Below are 15,306 nucleotides of genomic sequence, written 5' to 3'. Positions count from 1 at the left end.
GAAAATCGTGTAGAAATCGTGATATTTACAAAGAAAATTCCATGAAAATGGCATGAAAATACAGAAAAACTCAATTATCCTGAAGAACAAGGTGCACGAGATGAACTACATCTATTCAATCGATCAAAATGAAGCGTTTGCTGCTTCAATGATTACTCACAGTGGATAAAGTAACAATTATTTTTTACTAAAGTAAGATTACAGATACTCAAGTAGAAGTAAAAAACGACTCTAAGAAGTACAATTTTATTCAAAAAGTTATTCAAGTACATGCATTTGAGTAAATGTAACTAAGTACTACCCGCCTCTGGTTTTGAATATCAACATTTCCCCTCGTTCCTCTGTTTGATTTGATGTTAACAAATCATACACAGATTGAAATATGCCTAGAATTTGTGCATTTGTGGCATTAAAAATACAGTATTTAGGCATTAAAGTGGTATTAAAAAGCATTACATTTGACTTGCTGCCAGGCTTCTATCAATTGCTAATGCTCCCGGACAGTGAGAGTAAACTGAATTTTAGTTTTTTTTATTAAGCATTTACTAGATTAGCAACTAGCAATCTGATACTTTCTCCAAATTGTGCTGCTCTAGCGCCAATGAGTTTATACATTTTAAAGAGGGAAGCCTTAACTTTTTCATCTCCATGTATGTCTCAGTTTTCTCATCCAATTTATATATTTTGTCTTCATAATTTGTCAATATTTATTGCGCATCAAGCTGGATTCTGAAATATGGTACATCTCACGCGGATTAGCCACCTGATGGTGTTAGCAATTAGCATGCTACTTAACCGTTGCTGTCAATGGCCGTATTCTGGGGTACGATTTCTTACGTTTGTGTCTCTTTGTTATTTATTTATTTTTATAATGATATCTTTGCCAATGGTAGTCGGACATCCTCTTTTGACGCCCGTGTTAAAGGATCTTTTAATCACGCCGCTGTATCTCGAGTAATAGCAAAATGCTGAAAAACAAATAAAATGGGTTTACGTCGTACACGCCTCAAAGTTATGCCAAAAAGTGACGATGTCTCACTCACCACTTACGGAATGGTTATGTATGGAGATTGTTCACATTTTTCAACATGTCACCACGCTTAAATGAGATGTCAATAACAGTATTATGTGTGCCGATCGCATTTGGCTAGATGCTGTATTCCTTACTCAAAGCATTTTGTTAAGTATTCTTGTACATTTCTGGTATTTGAGCATTTCATTAAAAAGGTAATTTGCCCTGTTACGAGGCAAGAGTTGTTTGGATTATTCAATAAAAAGTCTGAACATTGCACATTTGATTCTTTTTCCTTTTTATTCTGTGTTTTAGGAGTGCTCCAGATTGTTTCGGTCTGCAACCCCATAAGTGACAATACTTACTTTACTTAATCTATTTTGCAATTTGAATCTTTAGCAGCAGAATCAACATTAGAAATCTGCCTACACTTCAAGTTAAGACATTGTGCAGGATCTCAGTAATCCAGGAAGTATTCATCGTAGTGAAGCTAATAGACTCTTTGGTTAAGTCGAGGAAGTTTCGCTTTTATCCAAAGAAGCTTCGTCTGAGTTGTTAAATAAGATTTAAGGAGAGGTATAAAACTGCCAACACCTCTCCTACTGAACTTGCTTACAGTTTCACTCAATTAGCAAGTCTTTAATGCTGAGACTTAAGACTGTGAAGAATAGATCAGTATTAATAAAGGGCGGTCGTTCCCCTGATCTCAGTCGGCCATTATAGAAAGGGGACAATTAATTCTTCATTCCATCACCTTTAAAGGCTTTCAATGAGTCCAGTTGATGTTTTTATGCCTCACTATAATTATTATGACAAATTTGAACGCAATCATTTGGGAAAACGATGTAGCATCTGTGAGCATTAGCCAAGCTCTCTGCTATTGGCGACATGTCTGGATAGAGTAACAAACCCGTCCGCAGTGTCCTTTTTAAGTCGGTCATTAATATTCACCTCCCACTGCTCCTTTGATATTGAAAGATTTTCTCCACACCTTTGCAGCGCCTTTGTGTGTATAATGTATAATGCATAATGCATGGTCTCACAGTTTTGGCAATGTTCACAGTAAAATGAAAAGTGAATCAGCCAGGTGTAATGGATACAGTACCGGAGAAGAATTTCGGCAGGTTTTGAAATTCTTTTGGACGGGTTTTGAGGGGGTTTTTTTGGACGAAGCTGGCTGCTGATACCTGGAAAACCTATGCAGCAACCTGGGATCCATCCGATCCATGGTCGACAGGGTTTCTTGAGTTGTGGGCGTTGCACTTCACTTCTGGAGGCTTCACATGAAAGACTGGACAACATTCTAGAGGCAATTTAAACAAACCCTGAGAGGTGGAGTCCGGACTGCCAGTGCCCTATACCTAATGCTTATTTAAACTGAGCAGTTTCAGTCATCAAAATATCCATTGTCCTGAGACAACAGGCCACCATTTTTTCCATACTGAGATATGTTCTCACCTGAGCTTAGACGAGTTGATCCGTACCTGTCTGGTCTTTGTGCCTGTGGAAGAGCATTGTAGCTTCCAACCTCACCCCCGTTTGGAGCTATAGGAATATACTGGGAGATGTCATGATTTGTCTTTTGTTCCTCTGTTTTGGTATGTTTTGTCTTTGGTCTTGTCCTGTGTTTTATTTTGACATGTGTTCTGTCCTTGTGATTTTGCTTTACTTCCCTCGTTACCTGCCTGCCCCGCCCTGATGTGTTTCACCTGTGCCCCGTTTCCTCTTGTATTTATACCCCTGTGTTTCCCTTGTCCTTTGTCGCGTCATTGTCTATGTCAGCCCCGGTCTGTTTTAGTTGTCTCTGGATTTTGTTACTTTGGTTTTCATTCATTAAATCTAGTTCCGTTGCAGTCTGCATTTTGGGTTTTCTTTTCTTCACTCCACCACAACCATGACAGAATGACGCGACCACTTCCACACCCAGCGGACTGCCCTTTGGCAGCTGAGGACCCCGTTCCCCTCGTTCCTGCCCTGAGCCACCGCCAGACTCCTTCCTTCGTTCGAGGTGGGCCCCTTCTGTTCCTGAGCCACCGCTGGACATTGTTCTCCGTCCAGGGTGGGCTCTTCTTGTCCTGGGGCCACCATCGAACTGGAACCTCGGTCTGGGGTGGCCTCCTGTCCGTGTCCTAGGTCCACTGCAGGACATTGTTCTTCGTCCTGGGTGGGCCCTTCCTGCTCCTATCCCTCTACGTCACCCATTGTCTCTCAGCTGCCTCCAGTGCCTGCACCTATCCCCGAACCACCGCCAGACAACACTCTCCGTCTGGGGTGGGCGCCATCCATCCCTGCACCACTGCCGGACACCGACCTCCGTTCTCGATGGGCCCCTTCTGTCCTGGAACCACCGCTGGACACCAGTTTCCGTTCGGGGTGGGTTCCTTTTGTCCTGGGGCCCCCGTCAGACTGAGACCTCTGTCTGGAGTGGGCTCTTTTTGTTCCTGTCCCTGCTACATGCCTGATGTCCTACAGACCTGCCTCAACCGCCATGGCCCTCAGTAGGCCTTCCGACCAGAGCAATATCCTGGACCTTCTAGTGTCCCACCGGACTTTCATTCTGCCAGCTCCCTCTCACTGCTTTGGCCTCGTTTCCTCCCGGTCCTCCATGTCCCTCCTGTTGTGTGACTCTGTTCCCTCCTCCGGACCCCCTCCACCCTCCCGGGGCTGTTGCCATCATGGGACGTCTGGGAGCCGTCCCTTGGTGGGGGGGTACTGTCATGATTTGTCTTTTGTTCCTCTGTTTTGGTATGTTTTGTCTTTGGTCTTGTCCTGTGTTTTATTTTGACATGTGTTCTGTCCTTGTGATTTTGCTTTACTTCCCTCGTTACCTGCCTGCCCCGCCCTGATGTGTTTCACCTGTGCCCCGTTTCCTCTTGTATTTATACCCCTGTGTTTCCCTTGTCCTTTGTCGCGTCATTGTCTATGTCAGCCCCGGTCTGTTTTAGTTGTCTCTGGATTTTGTTACTTTGGTTTTCATTCATTAAATCTAGTTCCGTTGCAGTCTGCATTTTGGGTTTTCTTTTCTTCACTCCACCACAACCATGACAGGAGAGGCCAAATGCTAGTAACATCTTTGGTCTTTTTGCGTGACTGAGCGTACGCACAAAGACCAGACAGGTACGCATGAACTTGTCTAAGCTCAGGTAAGAACATATCTCAGTATGGAAAAACGGTGTCCTGTTCCTTTAAGTCTTATTTGCATGAATATATGAGTTGTGGAGTCCATTGTGTAGTGTAAATGTATCTTAAACCCCAAACTATACCATCCCTACATAGCTAGAATTGACTATACTTTTTTGTTTGCTTAAATGTGTTATCCAGTCTTTCATTTTTAACTATAAGCAAGAAGAAGCCTGCAGAAGAGAGGTGAAAGGTCCCTCAACAAGCCCAGCCAATGTCATGTTATTTTTTGCAATGAATTCTAACTTTATATAACTATTAACACCTAGACTGGTCCAGTTGCTCTTCGTAATTTATTACTCAGTGACGACCAGTCAGTCCAGCTCTGTCGTCGTTTAACTGTCTGTGTACTGTACATAAAAGATAGGGGCCTGCTTTGTTATACACTTTTATAACGTTGCACATTGACTTAAGGTTTGTTGTAGTGGCCATAGGAATTTTCCTTGTGCGTAGCGCCCTTATAAAACGTGCAGGTAGTTTCCGCATGAGTGGCGTAGCATAGGTGGGGTTTGTGTGTGCAAAGTTCAAAGTCCGAAGTCGACAAACAGTTTCAAGATGAAGGACCCAATCAGCACCTGCTTGGTGAGTTTTTCCTATTCAAAAACATACACACTCATGAGGGCACAGCACATTTGAAACATGCACTGGAGGATGAAAGAGTACACACCTTCCAGCCAGGTATCTTGGGACAATTCTGGGGGAAAAAGAACGAAAAAAACCTCAAATGCGGATTTACTAAGTTGTATTTATGTGTTTTAGTACCACCAGCTGTACCAAGATGTCAAACGCTTTTCCAAAACAGGGGAATATTTTTGCAAAGAGCTCATGGCAGTTTTTCATCAGAGGTATGTCATTTTTCTGATTCTATTAAAGCTACACAACGGAACATTGTAGGTTAGAAGCAGAGGTTAAAAATACTATAAACAAGCATGCCAGCAAAAGCAAATGTGTGTTATTGGACACTGACTATGATGATATTTGCAGTGAGAGAAGACCAAATGCATTTGCTCCTTACACTTAGCTTCCTGTTGTTCAATCAAAGCAATAAAAAGTCAAGATGGTGATGTCCCACTGCTGTCAGGTCTGAGAATCTGCGCACAGTAAAGACAATTTGTTTTAGGTTCTGTAGTTTTTTTTTTACAAATAGAAGCACCACTGATAAATTATTTAATTGTGATTCTTGGGGAATTATTCCACATGTATTCTATGTGTGTGACAGAGAAATTGAATATCTCTGTGTGTTTTTTCTTACATTTGGAATGGCAATGGCAAACACACATTAAATCAAAGCCATCTTAATTTTGACATGTCAGTTTATCCAATCTAGTTAACCCTCCGGTCGTCTTGTGACCAGAGGGTCGGTGGTTCGAATCCCGCAGGTGCCCACTGTGATTGTGTCCTTGGGCAAGACACTTCACCCACCTTGCCTCCAGTGTCTGCGTACTCTGGTGTGTGAATGAGTTGTTCCTTGATGTAAAGTGCTTAGAGTGCCTAAAAAAGCAGGTAGAAAGGTGCTATATAAATGTGACCATTTACCATTTAACATGTTATAAAGTATAAAGTAATCAAGTCTAATTTTCAGGCCAACGTTGTAAATAAGGATTGGTTCTTGATGTTTCACCTGATGAAATAAAGGAAATACGATAAAATAAAATGAATGGTCAAGAGTGCATGACTTTCTATGAGCTTCCTATAGTCCAGAACAGAACTTTAGTTAGCTTATGTCAAAGGGCTTTGCTGGCATGTTCTTTGTACTCAGGCTTTAATCTCAGACTGATTCAATGATTACAAAAGTCTGGCTTGTGTGATTTTTCAGGCTAACTTATTCAGTCCTAAATATCAAAATATTTATCCTGTTGTTACGTCCTCTTTAAATTGAATTTCACCATGTATTGAAATTTGTGATGCACTTCTGTGGATTAAGAGAGCAGGCTGTCGACTCATTAAAATGTTAGTCACTAGTCAGAACTCATAACATAACTTAATCAGTGGGCAGCATGGTTATGCCTCTCAGCTAGAAAGTCCTGGGTTCGATTCCCACATGGACGAGGCCTTTCTGTGTGGAGTTTATGTGTTCTCCTCGTGTCTGCATAGGTTTCTTCTGGATACTCCAGTTTCCCCTTCCACAAAAAACACATACAATAGGCCAGGATGAGTGTGAGTGTGTGAGTGTAAGGTGTGGTGTGTTTACATGCGTGTATCCATGTATGTTCATTAACATGCATTGTCCCAACCTCTCTGACCACCAATCCCTCACATGCCTTTCAGTCATGTGACTGTTGTTGTTTTGGCGGCCATTTTGAATACTGAAGTTGAATTATGCAGTACTACAACATGTAACAATATCTTTACTCAGGATATAAAAGGAACACAACTGATTGACAATGGCATTTTAATTTACTCGTAATTATTGCTCAAGGAGATAACAGTAAAAACATGGCCGCAGAGAGCGCACGTTTATGTGAAGAAACCAGTGAGTCAGTTCAGCTCCAACCTCTCCAAGAGAAAGCCTCCAGCAACTTGAGTTGACAGAGGTCAGAGCTGATGTGTTAATTTAGTCTGAGGAGAGAAGCAGATCTTCCTGCTGTAGCTAGAAGGACAGAGCTGCTACGTCTGTGCCACATTAGCTGGTTATATCGCATAAACGTGCGCTCTCTGGGGCCATGTTTTTTATTTTTATTTATTTAGATACCCCATTAGCTACTCAGTTAAGCAGCTGTTCTTTTAACTGTTATCTTCTTGAGCAATCATTACGAGTAGGCTACCTAAAAATGACACTGTCAATCAGTTGTCTTTCATTTCAATGTTGTTGTTTTATTGTTGTACTGTATAATGCTACTTCGATATTCAAAATGGCCGCTGGAACTATGCGTGATGTCATTGGAAACGCATGGCAAGGTCTTGCTAAAGGACACAACGACAGTATGCACTGTTCTGAGTTGGGATCAACTGCTGACCTTTGAATCCAAGGGAAAGGCTCTAACCACTAAGCCACAACAGCAGGCATTTTAGCTTATTTATATCATTATAAATATAACAATGCTTAAACAGGTGTGTGATCTCTGATATTTCTCAAAACCCTCCTCAGAGCCAGATTGAGACGGGGGACCTGGAACAGCCCTCAGGCCTGACGTTGCCTTCTCCCGCTGCACTAACATTCTGTTTCATGTTGTTAAATCTTCTTTATATCTCAATTCTGACGCTTGATTTTGTTGGGGAGTTCCATATAACTTTATTTAATTAATTGTCCACATGTTTTTTGAATTCCAGGTCTGAACTTGAGCTAGCATATTCTAAAGGCCTGCAAAAGCTCGCTGGAAAACTCATCAAGGCGTCCAAAGAAACGACAAACAAGTAAGTTCTTTTCATTTTTCCCATCCTAACATTCACTAAGATTTTTTTTGTTTTTTGTTTAAATGTAGTAGGACTTACTTTACTACAGCACAATAATAACATGGCCATTGGATGAAAATAACATGCGTAAGTGTAAGAACATGGTAACAATGGTAATTTCATGGAGGCAGGAACCTAGCATTAGCATTTAGGCTATGCCACTCCCGGAAGCATGGCTAATATTTAAAAAAAATAAGTTATCCATAGTTATCATGTATTTTCCTATTGATGTGTTAATGTTGTGTGTAAAGTGTGACCAAAAAAATCAAATGTGACTAGCTTGCGTGTCGCTAGCCCACGGCACGGCGGCGCTAACCTTTTTACTCTGACTCCCTGCTCAGTTCCACCTACAGTGCGTGGTGTCATGTGTCCGATGAGATGTACTCAAGAGCGGACGCCCACAGGTGCACACTGCAACCTCACACACGCACTGTCCAACAATATGACAACAAATGTGAGAAAGAGGCCAGGGAAAATATCAGCAATGTTTTATGATCTTTTTTTTTCCTCCCACTATGGGAATTTGGGAAACTACTTTGACGTAATCCCTAAACACCTTCACGAAATATCCACAAATATTACCTATTTCTCAACTCTACTGATTTATTGATGATGACAAAAACAATTTACATGATGTAGAAACCTTTTTTTTCTTTTTACAACGGTGTGTGTGCATGCTGTTAAAGTAATGAGAGAGACCGATTTCAAAGGTATACAATCAAGTCCCGCCCACGTCCCTCCTGATTGGTCCTGACAGCCACAGAGAAAGAGTAAACAATCAAGCTCCTCCCCTTTCCCTCCTGATTGGACTTGACAGACCGGTTCACAGGAAAACTAATCTCATTGGTCAAAGTGATGGCACTGGGGATTCTGATTAGTGTCAGAGATCAGCAAATGGAAGGGGATTAAAAGTAATTTGACTATGTTACGTAAAAATTGCAAGCCCAATTATATGCAATCTATCAAATTGAATGACATTTAAACTTACAGATTATCACTTTAAGTGTATTATCGGACACGTAGCATGATATGGATAATAATTAAATAAATCATAATTTCTTGCTATTATAGGGAAAGGTTCAAATGCATACTGTACATCCAAAGTTCTTGCAGATACAGAAATGGTCCTGGAAAATATATGAATAGTGATAATTGTGCTGTGTCAGGTCATTGGGGAATGCGTTTCAGCAAGAAGCTACTGTGGAATTACGGCAGGTCCTGGATGAGCATAACAAGAGAAAGAGACCGGTAAAGCATGTGCTGTTTTGTACGATTATAGAATTCTAAGTTTTAGATTTGGAACTAATTCTCTTCTTCATAGCTTGATGGCGCAATTGAACGAAGTGGGAAAGCAGTCTCAGCAAACTGGACTGATCAACTGAAGGTAATGAATACTAGAGTAGATTTGCTACTGGTCAAAAGGACAATACATGTTATACCTTTGATCGTTCATCAGATACATTTTGGCCACCTCTAGAACAGCATTGACATATTAAAAAATTGTGTCTAGCCAGGACAAAACAGCACCGGCAGAATACAGCTCTGTTAGGCTCGGGCAGCTGTTTATTTCTGTGAACATTCTGTGGGCTGCTATTTTACGACAGAATGAGAAATTACTGTGAGGGGTAATTGGATACTTTCATCCAGAAAGGACTGGGCAGGCTTCATGGGAGATTTAATATTTTCAGTGTTTAAAAAATCAGTGCCAGAGAATGCTAGCATATATAACAGCAATTAGGTTTTTCTTTTGATGAAGAAACAGAAAGGCCCCACACGGCCCAGGAATTGAACTTGAATTGAATTGAAAGGTCTTTCTAGCTGGACAATAGCACTTATCACTGCAAGACTGTGCTATGTGTGTATAATATAGAAAGAAGTGCAAATTGTCAACATTGCAACCTTCTATAATAAACCCTATGCATATTGTTCCCTATCATTTTAAACAGTGATACTACAGACGTGTTTTTCTACTATGCTGTACTTTTAAATATTTGGTGTATCAACTTTCTTTTTCAGTTTAAAAAGAAACTGTCTGGACTGACCAGAGAACATGAGGCTTTGTTTAACTTCGTGGAAACCAACAAACGCATCAGTACAGAGAAAGAGAAACAGAAGGTCTGCCGTGCATTTGTTTATCGACTCCTCGATGCGACTGCCAATGTCCCCCACATTTAAATTGTGGCTCTGTGTTGTTTCAGATGCTCAACAGGCTAACCAAGTCTGCAGAAGCACAGGCACGAGTGGACGAGGAGTACTTCCAGATGAACATGGAGGGCCACGAGATGAGACTGAAATGGGAGAACACGCTTAAGACGTGTTATCAGGTGGGGGGGGGAAGAGCTAAGATACAGAATCATTTAAAGTGGACATATCGGGCAGAATTGCGGCTTGTAGACCAACTTTTATGCACAAACCGTATTTACATTTCACATATAATTTAAATGAATGCATTAGTTTAAAAAAAAACATTCATTACACAACAAACCAGCCAACGGCATGCTGACAAATCTATTGTGCCATGATAAACAGTCTGAGTGCAGAACAGCTCGTAACAGGGATGAAAATGCAGAGGAAAATACTGGGTTCCCTCGATTACACATTAAAATCCACTTATCGGAGCTCTTCAGTGGTAGAAGAAGAAACAACCAAAGTAAAAGGGATCGAAGAAAATACTGCTCTAGGTAGTTTAAATGTCGTTATAATTGTAGCAACTAATTATGCCCTGGAAGAATCTGGGGTAGAAATTATGAACAGGACCAAATTAAAAAAGTGTGATATAAAACAGCCTTCATATAATCCAAACAATTGCCAAGTCAGGAATGTAATTTATATCTTCGATTTTTTTTGTATGTAAATATTAATAACAGCTAGACCATATTAATTTTGTGGTTTTTAATGCAAATGTTATGAAATTATTCCCTTAACTCTTCCTACAGATCATCCAAGAGATGGAGAAACAGCGCATCGAGGTTTTATGCGAGGCGCTAAACAGATACAACCTCCACATGTCGAGTTTTGGACAAGCGCTCAAACATGTAGGACACCGACTTCATCCCTCTCGCTTATGCCTACACCAACACGCACACACATGCACTCACCGAGCATTGATTTGAGCAGGGTCAGAGGCAGATCGAGCAGACCGTGCAGAGGGTGGACATGGACAGAGACTTAGACACGCTGCTGGCAGATCACCGCCTCCCTCCAGAGGACAACAGGGCCGAGTTTCTCATGGTGGATTATTTCGTAAGTCTTGGATCCAATTACAGCCGGTGAAATCATTTATGTGTGTTAGTGAGGTTGACGGGACTGGGTTGAGGTTTTAATACTTCAGGTTCTATTCCAAATGTTTTGTTTGGTGTAGCTGGGATGTTGATTTATGGTTCAAGTTCTTTGACATATAACCTGAAATGTTCCACAGTGTAGCTTTAAAGAGTCAGCCTTAGAAATGTAGTGGGAAGTTTATATTTCTTTGGCTAATTCACAAGCAACTATGAAAGTAAACTAATTAAAGAAATAAAGAAAAATAGGGGGCAGTGGAGATGCTCGCCTAAGTAAGTTTGTTGCTATTCCCTAGCGTGGTGTCCTGCACTGGTCAGCCCCTCCACCTCTTCCTCCTCTTCCTCCACTCCACAACAGTCTTTCACCATCTTCTCCTTGTTTGTCCCTTTTTTGTTTCCTGTTGCGCCTCTTGTGACGCCTCCACTGTGCTGCGGGTGTTTTCAGTGTTTCCGAAAGAGACAAATTGTAGGTCTCGAATGCCTTTAGCTCACAAGCTAGCCGTTTGTTTACTTTTGAAAAAGCTGGGTCCTTCAGGGGTAGTATGGACTCTCTGGAGGAGCCTGGCATCCAGACTAATCTCCGATGTTTATTAATTAATAAACAGGAGACTAGTCTGGCGACCCTGTCGTAGAAAAGCTACTGCTTGAGGCGGGACTAATGTGGGACAACCGAAGCGCATAACAGCCAATGAGAACATAGCGGATGTGACGACAGAAACAGCGACAAGAAAGTTTATCATTCGGACATTAACAATGGCGCTCCTGCCACACGGAGTTCAGTAAATGACTTCTGTCGTTTATATCAGAAAAACTTAAGAATACAAGCATACTGGAGCATTACGTGAAGTGGTTGCTTGTGTTGAAAAACTACAAAACAAAGGCGCAACAACGTGACGCTGCTCTGATTGGTCGGTAGGCTCCATATCGCTGCGTCACTTCCTTTGAAAGCGCGCAATGGAGTGTTGCCAGACCCTCTTCTGTAAAGAGGCGGAGTCTGGTTGGCGAGACTATCTCTGCAGTAAAACATCCACTGAACCTCACAAACAAAAACACAGCAAAGATGTACAAAAGTATCCGGTTCCTGTGTGAAAACTACAAATGTGGTTAGCAGAAAAAGGCAAGAAACACAGCTATACCAAGAGAGTGGGAGGCTGCTGCTTGTTTACGCGTCGCCTGCCCCATTAGGTGGTTTTGATTATAAATAAACGCAGTAAGAGTATTCAAATGAGTAGGATATTGCATGTATTGTTAAAAGTCGCATATTTTACGATTGTTTATATGCTTTTGTTTGTTTTCAATGTCATGTTAGGAGGAGGACAGCAAGTCCCTGATGGGTAAGGAACGCAGGAGAGAGGCGCTCAATGTCAAACTGCAGCGGCTTCAGGACACAATCACGAAGACGAAGACAGACATCGAAGGCAAGGCAGATGCTCTTTTACTCTTATTTCAGAGACAACCCGTAACTGTCTTGTTCTAACGGTCCCATTTTCTTTTGCGGTGTATAATCTAACAGGCGTAAAACGACTGATGACAATGTACTCCGAAAACCCATCTTTTTCCAACAAGCGGAACATCGAGGAGACGGAGCAGCAACTCGACGAGGTCAGCCACATACCCGGAGTTATGTTTTGTTGCAATGAGTCATATTTTACCAAAAGAAAGGAAATGAATAGTGTTTTTTTGTTGTTGTACCAGACTGCTGCAGAGTAAAATAAAGAGTAATTCAACTAGGTCTGAAAACTCTCGCTGTATTTACTGCTTGACTTGCAGACCACACTCAAACTCAACTTGCTGGAGGCCACTCATTACAAACTCTCCCTGGCGCTGTCGGAAATAGAGGGAAGGCCAAAGTCACTGCATCGATTCACCGGCAGCATCTCCAAATGGAAAGATAAGGTGAGACAAATTGCGGGTGCCACTCCCGGGATTTAGATAAGCACAAACTTCCAAGCAGAGTAAAAGTTGAAGCATTATATGCGCTGGTGCAGATTAGGTAAGCCTCTCTCCGCCATGAATTTTATCGGAGCGTCAGGGATAAGTATCGGCGAGATTACCATTGTCACTATGAAAGCAGAAATGTTTGGCGGCAAAACAGTCTATCGAAGTATATCTCCTCTTTGGCCAATCAACACAATAAGGTCACGGTTTATTTATTTCAAATACTGGACACCAAGTTTTAATATTCAAGGGTTTCGCATGGCTTTCTCCTGTTATGAACGCCATTTTGAGGACTTTGCACTCTTCACAAGACAGAACGGAGATTGTATGACTCGCAATTACTTTGATGATGGCTTATTTTAACCGCTGATCATGAAAGGCAAAAATTACATTGTTGACTACTTTCCTTTCTGCAGGACAGTGAACACAGCATGGTCCACCTGACTCGCCCGGTGAAGCTGAGGAGATCTTCATACAGGTCCCGGCGCTCCCTGAGGGCCTCTATCATTTACAAAGGACCCATCGTGTCCCAGCGCTCTGTGGACCCTTGCAGGGTCGCCTCTCCGGCCCCCACCCAGGAGACGGGACCGACAGAGGGGGACTATATCACCAAAGACAAGCTTCAGGCAGAAGAAAAACAAAACCAAGGTATAGACCACAGACGACATTTATCTGTAACTTACGGTTTGATGATAGAGTAGTTTACAGTACATCATTTAACAGTTGTAGTGGCCAAGATCATATTTGATAAGTCATTCATTGAGTGTAAACAAAGATAAAGTATCTATAAATGTGAATTGTGTGACAAGTTCTTTCGCTTCGACCAAAAAATATATATAAATGTATGTAATATGAAAATGTGACCGTTTTGTCTGTTCTATTTCATTGAAACAGTTACATTTCACTACTTTGTATGTTTTACTTCAGTTAAGTTGCATTTCTCTCACTTGAGGGACAGTTTTGGCGACTCAAGCTTTTGTAGGAAACTTTTGGTGAGCTACATGAAGACTCCTCGTGTCTGTAGAAATTCTCAAATGTAGCCCCATTGCACACCATCATCTTAAAAATAAAAAAAAGAATAATTGACACTTACTACATAAGTAGCAAATGTTTTCAAAAAGTAGTCATCTGGATCAACTCAAAGTGACACCTGGACATTTTGTTCATGTGAGATGACATCTTCCCAATCTAAAAGGCCTGAGTTGGAAAACTGATTCTGAATTCTATGGTTGAATTTGCAATTAACATGTGACAATGCAGATGGTTTGACCTGATTTATAGTTAATATCTCAATAATTACTGGACTTATCCACATGAAACATCATTTTGATTGACACCTTTGTTAGCGAAAATGATCAGAGGTTAAATATTATAGTAGATACAGGTGCTTTAAATACAGCCTTTAATTGTTATCATTTTGATGATTATGACTCACAGCTTGTAAAAGACCCAAATAAAAAAATCTTAAAAATTGACTGTAAGCCATAGTCAACAAATGCTTGACATGTCACTTTGCATGTAATGTGCCTATATTAGTTTCACATTTTAAGTTGAATAACAGTATATGCACTTTTTCATGATAGTCTAATTATATGACAAGCACCTGTACGTATATAGAATACAAGTGGTGCATTATTTTAGCACACAGGTCCTGTCAATTGAAAGGGCTAAAAGAGCAACTAAGAACCAAATCTCCGTTGTTTTGCAGATAAACTGGCTAAATGGTGTACAATAGTGTTGTCTACATGTCCGACATTGTTTTGACATTTTAGTGCATTACCTTTTGTGGCCATACTGTCTGTGCTTTGCGCTCTTCATGTTTCAAGCCGTCAGACTATGTTAAGTTTGAGGACTCGATATATGTGGATTTCCTGTCCTGAGATTTATTTCAAAATCTGATTTCCCTCGAGGGATTTTCGCCCCTGCTCTTCAACTGAAATAACATCTAATTCTAGAAATTGAAAACGCAGAAATATATTTTTATTTCAACATGTGTGAGATAACTATGTATACAATATATAAAAAATGTGTTCATGTGTGAGCTAAATGAAGACGAATGTTTACAGATGACCCTCCGCTCAAGCCCCGCAGTATTGGAACATGTAAGGCCATCTATGACTTCACTCCGGAGAGAGAGGATGAACTTTCTTTCAAACTAGGTAAAGCAAGGACTCAATATGCGTCATTGATTGGAAGAACAGTGTGTAATAAAGTGTGTGTTGCAGGCGATCTCCTAAACATTTACACAAAGGAGAACGGCTGGTGGTTTGGAGAACTTAATGGACACAAGGGCCATTTCCCCGCAACTTATGTTGTAGAAGTGTCTACGGACGACAGCGTCAAAGAGTCAAAAGAGGTTTTATAGTAACTGAAAAGAGCTTGCAGTTTAAATATTTATGTCAAGACAACGTTAAAACATAGTCCACATAGGAGTCTAAAGCTAAAAACATTTAAAAAGCAGGATTGAAGGAGTTATTATTTGTTCAGAAAGTTCACAATAATATA

General features: G+C 41.0%; 1 protein-coding gene across 1 annotated transcript; it reads left to right on the top strand.

Annotated features, from left to right (window-relative positions):
• The first annotated feature begins 4,720 nt into the window (after nucleotides 1–4,720).
• nostrin (nitric oxide synthase trafficking) lies at nucleotides 4,721–15,302 on the top strand. The gene is made up of 15 exons (XM_079562721.1): nucleotides 4,721–4,870; nucleotides 4,952–5,037; nucleotides 7,463–7,546; nucleotides 7,927–7,989; nucleotides 8,752–8,833; nucleotides 8,907–8,969; nucleotides 9,602–9,700; nucleotides 9,784–9,909; nucleotides 10,522–10,620; nucleotides 10,703–10,828; nucleotides 12,173–12,281; nucleotides 12,377–12,465; nucleotides 12,634–12,759; nucleotides 13,218–13,449; nucleotides 14,868–15,302. The coding sequence occupies exons 1-15, from the start codon at nucleotides 4,832–4,834 to the stop codon at nucleotides 15,164–15,166; spliced, it is 1,722 nt and encodes a 573-aa protein (XP_079418847.1). The 5' UTR covers nucleotides 4,721–4,831; the 3' UTR covers nucleotides 15,167–15,302.
• The last annotated feature ends 4 nt before the right edge of the window (nucleotides 15,303–15,306 follow it).

Source organism: Gobius niger (assembly GCF_951799975.1).
Source record: "Gobius niger genome assembly, chromosome: 9".
NCBI classification, from domain to species: Eukaryota; Metazoa; Chordata; class Actinopteri; order Gobiiformes; family Gobiidae; genus Gobius; species Gobius niger.
This window is presented reverse-complemented; position numbering and strand designations above follow the sequence as displayed.

Bases quoted from the DNA above. Each gene is read 5' to 3' on its own strand.
- nostrin (XM_079562721.1), top strand. From the start codon at position 4,832: ATGCACTGGAGGATGAAAGAGTACACACCTTCCAGCCAG. The intron at 4,871-4,951 runs GTATCTTGGGAC...TATGTGTTTTAG, and splicing joins AGTACACACCTTCCAGCCAG to TACCACCAGCTGTACCAAGA. The intron at 12,760-13,217 runs GTGAGACAAATT...TCCTTTCTGCAG, and splicing joins TCTCCAAATGGAAAGATAAG to GACAGTGAACACAGCATGGT.